This window comes from Hemitrygon akajei, chromosome 9 (assembly GCF_048418815.1).
Source record: "Hemitrygon akajei chromosome 9, sHemAka1.3, whole genome shotgun sequence".
Lineage (NCBI taxonomy): Eukaryota > Metazoa > Chordata > Chondrichthyes > Myliobatiformes > Dasyatidae > Hemitrygon > Hemitrygon akajei.
In genome coordinates, this window is record NC_133132.1 from 11213485 (window position 1) to 11225028 (window position 11544).

The window sequence follows — 11544 nt, forward strand, 5'->3', positions numbered from 1 at the left end:
TGCTGATCTTTAGACACGTGAGCTCTATGAGCCATTTTGAATTGTAAAAGGGAATGATGGGCACATGACGATGAAGTGTTCACCAATTTAAAAATTTCATTTCAAGTTTCCTCAGAAATTGATGTCTGTAAATCTTGTTCCCAAAGATTTTTAATTTTGTCTGTAGGAACGTTTCTCATTCCTAGCAACATACCATAAATATTGGATATTGAACCATTATAAAAAGGTTTCAAATTAAAAATTACATCTAGTAAGTCCTTATCAGAACTTGTAGGAAATGTATATAGTTGAGAATGCAGAAAGTCTCTAATTTGTAAATAATGAAAAAAATAAGTTTTGGGTAAACTATATTTAGCTGACATTTGCTCAAACAAAAGAAGACTTCCTCCAACAAACAAATCCTGGAATCATTTAATACCCAATCTATCCTCTTTTTATTCCTAATTCTTTTTTATTCTGTCGATTCAACTATATCTTCTCATATATGCAAAAACAAACATTCTCAACTAAATAAAATTCATCTTCAAAAATCTAAGAAGAATAGAGGTTTACCTTTACCAAATTTTAGGTTTTATTATTGCGCAGTCAATATATGAAATCTTACGTTTTGGGTATATTAAATTTACCATGAGAAATAAGGGTTTCTTTAGAAGCTAACTATGTCAATAAATTTTATATTATTTCTCTTCTCAGATCCTCACTCCCTTTATCTTTTTAGTAAATTAACTGAAAATTTGATAGTTAAACATACTTTGAGGATCTGGGGTACAATTTAGGAAATTCTTTGGTCTATTGAGATTTTCTTTGTCTAGTCAAATTTGTCCTAAATATTTTTTTAAAACCTTCGATGACCGATTCAGTTTTTAAAGAATGGGATAGATAACATTTCTAAGTATATATTTTCATCAAAAATAACCAGGATTCAGCACTCCATGTGTGTATATGCAATCGTGATAAGAAATACAGACCAGAAACCCTAAATGAGAGACCAACTCAGAAAAATGAATCATCACTATGGAAGAAAACATTAACCAGTGGAATGAGTATAACCCTCCATGGGAGACATCCCAACGATCTGAGCAGACGAGATGGTGACAGGGAAGCATCGAGCACCTGACAGAGAGTTGGAGACCTCTTCCCAGAAACAGAGGGGTTCCTTACAGAAATACAGGACAAGGTGGTTAACAACAGGAAAAAAAAATTGAAAATACATGAAATACAAACAAACAAGGCAGTAATTGCAGAAAATGCCAGGAGAAACCAGACACAATCCAACACATTCCAGAATCCTGCAGAGTTTAACTCAATCTGATTACTTACACAGGTACAATCAAGTGGCAAATATCATTCACCAGAACCTTGCTTTAAAATACAAACTCGTGAATGCCCTCCATCACTTCATAAAGGCACCATAAATTCAAGCCTGATCAGTTTTAGAGTCAAAATCATACAAATTATATGACAATCAATACATTATTTCAGATAGGACAATCCATAATAACCATCCAGATATAATATTACAGGATAAACAAGCAGGATCAACTCCCTCAATAGCTAAAACCATTCCCAACACACACATGTTCCTCGACCAGTGGAGCACCTCACCACAGGTATTGTTTGTGTCATCAGTCAGGCAAACGAAAGATTTTCTCTGTTAATCAGCTTCCAAATGTTGCTACTCTGTCATTCGTTGCCACGCCCTGCTGCTGATTCCCTTCTCCTCATCATACGTTCTTACCCCGACCATCGTGCAGAGCCCCAAACTCTGTCCTGTGCAGACCCGCCTCTGGTTTCTGACCCTGCTCCGTTGAACATCCAACTAATGGTTTCCCATTCTGTTTTCGGTCTTTAGAAGACAGGGGTGTTTTCTAACAATCGTTTAGAAGCAGAGAAAATGACCCATAATGTGAAAATGAGTTGTGATTAAGGAGGTTAACTACGAATGTCATTCTTCCTCAGCCCAGAGATTAGAGGGGCGAAGAACATCTGAAACAGAACTGCAGTCAGCTCGACTTCTTCAGTCTGCAGAGAATTCAAGGGAAACCTCTTCACCCCCAGAGTGGTGACTGTTTGGAACCCATCACCACAGGGAGAGCGAGAGGGGAACAACAGGGGAGGATTTAAAAGGACTGTTGTGGAACTGAGTCATTGGTAAGGTCCAGCCGGCCTGAGTTGACTCTTATTAAACTCCAGTCCCATTAAAGGTGAATGTGCAGCAGAAGAAACTCCTCCCGTGCCCAGTGACCAGGGTGCAGAACTGGGTGTGGTGAGCAGCAGCAATAATTGCAGAGTTCAGCACCGACAGTCACTCTCGAAATTGCATTCAGCAACGGTGACGGACAAATATCCAGTATGCAGCTTATTGAAACTTTCTCCCCAGTGTGAACCCGGTGGTGTGTCACAAGGTTAGATTTACCGAGTGAATCGCTTCCCACATTCACAGCAGGTGAACAGCCTCTCCCCAGTGTGAACTCAATGATGCACATTTGGTGGAGATGGCTGAGAGACTCTCTTCCCACAGTCTGAGCAGATCGGCCTCTACCCAGTGTGAACTCGCTGGTGTTTCAGTAGAACAGATGATCGTGTGAATGCCTTCCCACATTCACAGCAGGTGAACGGCCTCTCCCCAGTGTGAACTCGCTGGTGTGTCTGTAGATGAGATAACCGAGTGAATCTCTTCCCACATTCGTAGCAGGTGAACGGCCTCTCCCCAGTGTGAACTCGTTGGTGTATCTGCAGATGAGATGACCGAGCGAATGCTTTCCCACATTCACAGCAGCTGAATGGTCTCTCCCCAGTGTGAACTCGCTGGTGTATCAATAGGGTGGAAGAGTGAGTGAATCCCTTTCCACAGTCTGAGCAGGTGAACGGCTTCTCTCCAGTGTGAACTCGCTGGTGACTCTGTAGTGAAGATAACTGACTGAATCCCTTCCCACAAACTGAGCAGGTGAACGGCTTCTCTCCAGTGTGAACTCGCTGATGTCTCTGCAGATGAGATGATCGAGTGAATCCCTTTCCACATTCTGAGCAAGTGAAAGGCCACTCCTCAGTGTGAACTTGCTGGTGTGCCAACAGGGCAGATGACCGAGTGAATCCCTTTCCACAGTCTGAGCAGTTGAAAGGCCACTCCCCACTGTGAACTGACTGGTGTGCTAGTAGGTCGGATGACTGAGTGAATCCTTTCCCACATTCTGAGCAGGTGAACCGCCACTCCCCAGTGTGAACTGACTGATGTGCCAATAGGGTGGATGACTGAGCGAATCCCTTTCCACAGTCTGAGCAGGTGAATGGCCTCTCCCCAGTGTGAACTCGCTGGTGTCTCTGTAGGTGGGATGAGCAAGTGAATCCCTTCCCACAGACTGAGCAGGTGAACAGCTTCTCCCTACTGTGAACTCGCTGATGTCTCTGTAGAGTGGAAGAGTGAGTGAATCTCTTCCCACAGATTGAGCAGGTGAACGGCCTCTCCCCAGTGTGAACTGACTGATGACTTAGTAGGTCCGATGACTGAGTGAATCCCTTCCCACAGTCTGAGCAGGTGAACGGCCTCTCCCCAGTGTGAACTGACTGGTGTCTCAGTAGCTGAGATGATTTAGTGAATCCCTTCCCACAGTCTGAGCAGGTGAACGGCAGCTCCCCGGTGTGAACTCGCTGGTGAGCCATTACGTCAGATGACCGAGTGAATCCTTCCCCACAAATTCAGCAGATGACCAGCCTCTGCCCAGTGTGAACCACAGGTGGGAAGACCGACTGAATCCCTTCTCACCCACAGAACAGTTGAATGGCCTTGTCCCAGTGTGAATTTGCTGATGTACCTTCAGTTGAGATGACCGAGTGAATCCATTCCCACAATCTGAGCAGGTGAATGGGTCCCCCCTGTGTAAAACTGATGGGCATGCCAGTCAGTCAGATGATCGAGTGAATCCCCCTCCACAGTCTGAGTAGGAAGGATGATCGAGTGAATCCCCCTCCACAGTCTGAGTAGGAAGGATGATCGAGTGAATCCCCCTCCACAGTCTGAGTAGGAAGGATGATCGAGTGAATCCCTTGCTCCACTTCTTAAATATCTGGACAGAGACAGCAAAACTGGCGTGTTGTGTTCGAGATTCCTGTAGATGAATTCCGTGTCATTTTTCACCTGCAAAAGATTTACAAAATCCATCAATGGGTGAAGGACAACATTTCAGATGAGATCACTTCAGTTGTCGAGGTGTAATCTGACGTCACACTGTTACAGTGAGGTTCAACCCAAGTTGGAGAGAGAAATCATCTTCTAACTGGGCACAGTGCTGGTATCTGGAATGACCATTAAACTCTCTGATGCTCTTCCTGTCTCTATAAGAATTGGGCATTTCTGCCATCTCCAATCTGTGACCTGGCTCAGTTTGACTCTCTCCATTGGTATTATTCCCTGTCCCCACTGAGCTGCATGGGTTTCAGGCCTCACAGTAACTGAAACACTCACACACAAATAGCCTTTGTTAATGTGCAGCTGGGATTTTCAGTTATGTACTGTTAAAGTGCCACAGTTTTAACACCATGTTAATATCTCCTACTTAGATATATGGTTAGTCAGCACAGCTGTTAAAAGGAATTCGAGTGAATGTTAGTATTATTTAAGGTTCTTGTCACAGTCATAGAAAAGTACAACACAGAAACCGACCGTTTGGCCCATCTAGTTGGTGCCGAGCTATTTAAACTTTCTACTCCCGTACCCCTACCATCCAGGTACATATACAAACCTCCAACATGTTGCAATTGAGCTCACCTGCACCACTTGTGCTGGCTGCTCATTCCACACCCGGATGATCATCTGTGTGAAGAAGTTTCCCCTCATGTTTCCCTTAACATTTCACCTTTCACCCTTAATCCATGACCTCTGGTTGTAGTCCCACCCCATCTCAGTGGAAAAAGCCAGCTTGCATTTACCCCTTCTATACCCCTCATAATTGTGGTAAACCTCCATCAAAACTCCTCTTAATCTTCTACATTCCAAGGAATAAAGCCCCAGACCTGTTCAATCTCTCCTTATAACCCAAGTCCTGCAGAACTGGCAGCATCTTTGTGAATTTCCTCTGAACTCTAACTCTTTTAAATCTTTCCTGTAGGTTGGTGACCAAAACTGCACACAATACTCCAAATTAGGCCTCACCGATGTCTTGTACAACGTCAACATAACATCCATCACCTGTACTCAGAACTTTGGTTAATGAAGGCCAATGAGCCAAAACCTTTCTTTCCGTCCCTATCGAACTGTGACACCACTTTCAGTGAAATATCGAGCTGTATTCCCAGATCCCTTTCTTCAACAACACTCCTCAGTGCCCGACCAGTCACTGTGTAAGACCCACCCTGGTAGGTCCTACCAAAGTGCAACACCTCACACTTGTCTGTATTGAATTCCATTTTCCATTTCTCAACCCATTTTTCCAGCGGGTCCAGATCACACTGCAAGCCAGGATAGTCTTCTCACAGACCACTACACTCCCAGTCTTTGTGTCATCCACAAATTTGCTGATCCAGCTAATCATGTTATCATCCAGATTACTGATATAGATGACAAACAACAACAGATCCAGCACTGATTACTGAGACACACCACTAGTCACAGGCCTCCAGTCAGAGAGGCAACCATCTGCTACCACACTCTGGCTTCTCCCAAAGACAGTGTCTCATCCAATTTACTATCTCATCTTGAGCACTGAGTGACTGAACCTTCTTGACCAACCTCCCATATGAGACTTTGTCAAGTGTCTTGCTAAAGTCCATGTAGACAACATCCACTGCCTTGCCTTCATCCACTTTCCTGATAACTTAGTTAGATATGACCTACCACGCACAAACCTATGTGCAGTCAGTCCACATCTATCCAAATACTTACATATCCAGTTCCTGCACAGACGATCCAAGAACTTTCCCACTGCTGATGTCAAGCTCACCGAGCCATAATTTCCTAGTTTATTTTTAGAGCCTTTCTTGAACAGTGGAACAACATTGGCTGTCCTCCAATCCTCCAGTACCTCAGCTATCACGAAGGATGATTTAAATATCTGAGCTTGGGCCCCGACAATTCCTGCACGTCTTCCGCAGGGTCCTAGGGAACAACTTATCAGGGCCTGGGGATTTATCCATGCTAATTTGCCGTAAGACATCAAACCCCTCCACCTCTGTAATCTATACAGGGTCCATGAAGTTGATGCTGCTTTGCCTCACTTCTATAGACTCTGTGTCCGTCTCCTGAGTAAACACAGATGCAAAAATATATTTAAAATCTCCCCCATCTCTTTTGTCTTCTCATATGGATTACCATTCCGATCTTCTAGAGAGATTTTGTCATTTGCAATCTTTTTGCTCTTAACATACCTGCAGAATCCCCGAGGATTCTCCTTCAGCTTATCTGCTGGGGCACCCTCAACCTTGTCTTTCATAAATGTTCACTTGAATTTCTTATACTTCATAACTGCCTCATTTGTTTCTATCTGCCTGTACCTGAAATGCACCTCCTTGTCTGTAGAAAGGGTTGTAAATTTAGTCAGCTCCATCTTGGGTACTAGCCTACAAAGTACAGGTGTCCCCCGCTTTACGACATTTCGCTTTTATGAAAGACCTGCAATAGTACCTGTTTTTGCTAACTGAAAGAGCATTTTCGCTTTTACGGAAAAAAGATGCCCGCTTTCAACTTGTGTTTACCCTGAGAAAGACTACCATGACCATGAAGCCCTGTGTGGGCAGGTGTGTACGTGTGTATGTGTGTACGTGTGCATGTGTACGTGTGCATGTGTGTACGTGTGCATGTGTGTACCTGCCCATTTTTGTCTACAAATCGGTTTTGGCTCAATCTTCCAAATTATGGTAAGTGAAACTACACTGTACATACATTATTTCTACTTTATACAGGCTGTGTATTTATATCATTCCTGCTTTTACTGTATGTTAGTGTTATTTTAGGTTTTATGTGCTATTTGGTTGGATTTGGTAGGTTATTTTTTGGGTCTGGGAACGCTCACCAATTTTTCCCATGAACGGTACTTGCTTCTTTGCTTTACGACATTTTGGTTTACACACAGTTTCATAGGAACGCTCTACCTTTAGCAGGGGAAACCTGTACCCAGGACATCTTTAAGGAGCGGTGTCTCAGAAAGACAGTGTCCATTATTAAAGACCTCCAGCACGCAGGGCAAGCCCTTTTCTCACTGTTACCATCAGGTAGGAGGTACAGAAGCCTGAAGGCACACACTCAGCCATTCAGGAACAGATTCTTCCTCTCTGTCTTCTGATTCCTAAATGGACATTGAACCCCTGGACAGTACCTCACTTTTTAAATATACATTATATCCATTTTTTAGCAAAAGATTTAATCAATTATATTTGATAAAGAATAATGAATACAATTGATTTATTTTTATTATTATGAATTGGATTGAACTGCTGCTGTTAACAAGTTTCAGGATACATGTCAGTGATAAACTCGATTCTGATTGTTTTTTGATCTGGGAGAGGAAAGCCAAAGGGATGATGGAGTATTCGTGAGTTTTGGGAACAGAACATCTGTAGATGTGAACTTACCACTATCCAGGAAATTTACTAAGACAGGTGTGTAAAAAGAGTCCAAAGGATTACTGGGGACCCGAGTCATTCCAATCACAAACTGTTCCAGCTGCTACCATCCGGGAAATTGTACCGCAGCATAAAAGCCAGGAAGAACAAGGTCTGGGACAGCTTCTTCCACCAGGCCATCAGACTGATTAATTCATGCCAAGGTGGCATGAGCACCTTACCACTAGGATATTAGTCCCCTTCTAGTTCTGTTCCCCAAACAAATGAATCACATATCACCCCTTTGACCTTCCACTGTCAGGTAATCTCACCACCCCAAGCAGTGTCTAAAGTGGTCCATCTGTTGTTGTGTGGGATGGCCACAAGAGTACTCTGCAATGGCTATTTAACCTCATTCCCCTTCCTGACTCTCACCCAGTTTCCTGTGTTCTGCATCTTGGGTGTACCTCACCTCGCTTCATGTCATATCTACCTCCACCCTCCAACTCAGAGGCAAATCAGAGTAGATAAATCCCCAAGACCTGACAGGGTATTCCCTCGAACTTTGAAGGAGACTAGTGTTGAAATTGCAGGGGCCCTGGCAGATGTATTTAAAATGTCGGTATCCACGGGTCAGGTGCCGGAGGATTGGAGGATAGCTCACGTTGTTTCGTTGTTTAAAAAAGGCTCTAAAAGTAATTTGGGAAATTATGGGCCGGTAAGTTTGACGCCAGTAATAGGTAAATTATTGGAAGGAGTACTAAGAGATAGGATCTACAGGTATTTAGATAGACAGGGACTTATTAGGAAGAGTCAATATGGCTTTGTGCGTGGTAGATCATGTTTAACAAATCTATCAGAGTTTTTCGAGGAGGTTACTAGGAAAGTGGATGAAGGGAAGGCAGTGGATGTTGTCTACATGGACTTCAGTAAGGTCTTTGACAAGGTCCCGCATAGGAAGTTAGTTAGGAAGATTCAGTGATCTGGAAGATAACGTGACAAATTGGATCAGCAAATTTGCTGATGATACAAAGACTGGAGGTGTAGTGGATAGTGAGGAAGGTTTTCAAAGCTTGCTGAGGGATCTGGACCAGCTGGAAAAATGGCAGATGAAGTGTAATACAGACAAGTGTGAGGTATATACGAGGAAATCTGCAGATGCTGGAAATTCAAACAACACACACAAAATGCTGGTGGAACACAGCAGGCCAGGCAGCATTTATAGGGAGAAGCGCTGTTGACGTTTCCGGCCGAGACCCTTCGTCAGGACTAACCGAAAGGAAAGATAGTAAGAGATTTGAAAGTAGGAGGGGGAGGGAAAAATGCGAAATGATAGGAGAAGACCGGAGGGGGTGGGGTGAAGCTGAGAGCCGGAAAGGTGATTGGCAAAAGGGATACAGAGCTACAGAACGGAAAGGATCATGGGATGGGTGGCCTAAGTGTAAGGTTCTGCACTTTGGAAGGAAAAAGCAAGGTAGATCATACAAGGTAAATGGTAGGTCACTGAGGAGTGCAGTAGAACAGAGGGATCTGGGAGTACAGATACATAATTCCTTAAAAGTGGCGTCATAGGTAGATAATGTCGTAAAGAGAGCTTTTGGTACATTGGCCTTTATAAATCAAAGTATTGAGTATAAGAGTTGGAATGTTATGGTGAGTTTGTATAAGACATTGGTGAGGCTGAATTTGGAGTATTGTGTGCCATTTTGGTCACCTAATTACAGAAGGGATATTAATAAGGTTGAAAGAGTGAGAGAAGGTTTACAAGGATGTTACCGGGACTTGAGAAACTGAGTTACAGAGAAAGGTTGAATAGGTTACGACTTTATTCCCTGGAGTGTAGAAGAATGAGGGGAGACTTGATAGAGGTAGATAAAATTATGATGGGTATGGATAGAGTGAATGCAAGCGGGCTTTTTCCACTGAGGCCAGGGAAGAAAAAAAAACGGAGGACATGGGTTAAGGGTGAAAGGGGAAAGTTTAAAGGGAACATGGGGGGGTGCTTCTTCACACAGTGAGTGGTGGGAGGGTGGGCTGAGCTGCCAGATGAAGTGGTAAATGCTGGATCACTTTTAACATTTAAGAAAAACTTGGACTGGTACATGGATGAGAGGTGTATGGAGGGATATGGTCCAGGTGCAGATCAGTGGGACTAGGCAGAGAAATGGTTCAGCACAGCCAAGAAGGGCCAAAAGGCCTGTTTCTGTGCTGTAATGTTCTATGGTTCTAACTCCTGGATGATCCGGAATTCATCCATTTCCAGCTTCAACTCCTTAAAGTGCAGCTGGATGCATATCTTGCAGGTGAGGGCATCAGAGACACTGGAGGTCTCCCCACCTTCCCACCAATGTTCCCTCTAATTTGTAATGACCAGTATGCATAAAAATCTTGTGCTGTGCATTTTTTTTGCATGGTGACAACAACATGTGCACTCTGCATTTTATATATACAGGTATTCATTTCAACAGCTAGCAATTCACTTGTCAATAAGAACTTTGCTCTCCCCTGGGTTTGACTGAGTTCATCTGCACTCTCACACAACCTATGTAGCAGGCCTGTAGTGGGTAATGAAGGATTTTCTCACCAGAGCTTTTGCACACTGTCCATATCTGATTTGCTTACTAAATGCCGCTTTAAAAAGTCAAATTTCCAAATATCACTCCACCTCTTCCCACTTGCAAATTCTCCAGCAACTTTTGCATCGCCACAATACACACAGGTAAAACCAGTTTCTGTATTGTACATAAATATTTCCCCTGACCACTCGCACAGGTGACTGACGGTGGTGAACTCAGTGATGACAATGCCAATAAATATGAAGGGAAGGGCAATAGTCTGTCTCATTGGAGTCTGGCACATTTGTGATGTGAAAGCTACTTGTTGCCCAGGGCAAAGGTGTTTGATATCATTATGAACCCAGAGAGAATGGGTCAAAACATGTCCTCACCTGTACAAAAGTTCAGAACAAGAAGAGGTGGAACAAGCAACACACACAAAATGCTGGAGGAACTCAGCAGGCCAGGCAGCATCTATGGAAAAGAGTACTAATGCTGAGTTCCTCCAGCATTTTGTGTGTGTTGCTTGGATTTCCAGCATCTCCGGATTTTCCTTGTTTGTGATTTTCTCAGTAGGACAATGGTGAAAAAAACTTACTCCCTGACATCTTCTACGTACCTACTTCCAAGCCCCTTAAAACTGTGCCCTCTCTACAGATTTTCTCTTGTTTGTGATGGGAGGTAAAAAAAAAGGTGATTTTCTCAACTGTTGATGTAAGAGATTTTGTTCCCTTTCTCCGAGTTCCTAATCCTTGCATTTAGACAGCTGGAGCTCAGCTCTGTCTGAGAGATCCATTCCCTCATCAGCCGGAAGCTCCCCGGGGCCCGTGTGCGGATCGTCCAGGACTGTCCCGGGATTGCGGGCCACAATACCCGGAGTTCAGAGCAATCGTCCCTCAGTCGGTGTTCAAACCTCCCTTATCGCTAATCGCTAACCGCTACTCGCTTCCCCTTCCCCTTCCCCTTCCCCTTCCCCTTCCCCTTCCCCTGCCCCTGCCCCTGCCCCTGCCCCTCCCCCTCCTCCTCCCCCTCCCCCTCCTCCTCCCCCTCCTCCTCCTCCTCCCCCTCCTCCTCCTCCTCCTCCTCGCAGGAAACCCGTTTTTACCTGCAGTCCACATCCTCAGGCCTTTTGTGTACTGTGCGCAGGCGTGATATTCGGCAACGTCACAATTCTGACGCCTGCGCATTTGATCGAAGCTTCGGCGACGGCGAACTTTTTAACGCAGAGATTTCTGGGTAATCACGGTACCATTAAAAATTTCAGCAAGCACCGGTTCCATGTCCATACCTCAGTTTTCTTTTGTGTGTATAGAAAATCCACCAGCTTTTTTAACGCAGAAAGCGGCTCACATAAACAATATACTCAATATCAACCTGCATCTAATGCCAAAGTACAATCTTCTTACAAATGTAGATATAAAACACAAGAGATTCTGCAGTGGCTGGAAATACAGAG

At 44.0% G+C, this 11544-nt stretch overlaps 1 protein-coding gene across 2 annotated transcripts; it reads right to left on the bottom strand.

Moving 5' to 3' along the window:
• Positions 1-1847: 1847 nt before the first annotated feature.
• Positions 1848-11245, bottom strand: LOC140732875 (uncharacterized). Of its 2 annotated transcripts, none has more exons than XM_073055524.1 (2): positions 11194-11245; positions 1848-4135 (listed from the first exon to the last, which is right to left on the bottom strand). In XM_073055524.1, the coding sequence occupies exon 2, from the start codon at positions 3658-3660 to the stop codon at positions 2539-2541; it is 1122 nt and encodes a 373-aa protein (XP_072911625.1). In that variant the 5' UTR covers positions 3661-4135; positions 11194-11245; the 3' UTR covers positions 1848-2538. The 2 variants fall into 2 exon arrangements, with proteins under 2 accessions (XP_072911625.1, XP_072911626.1); XM_073055525.1 differs by lacking the exon at positions 11194-11245 and adding an exon at positions 7564-7639.
• Positions 11246-11544: the final 299 nt, after the last annotated feature.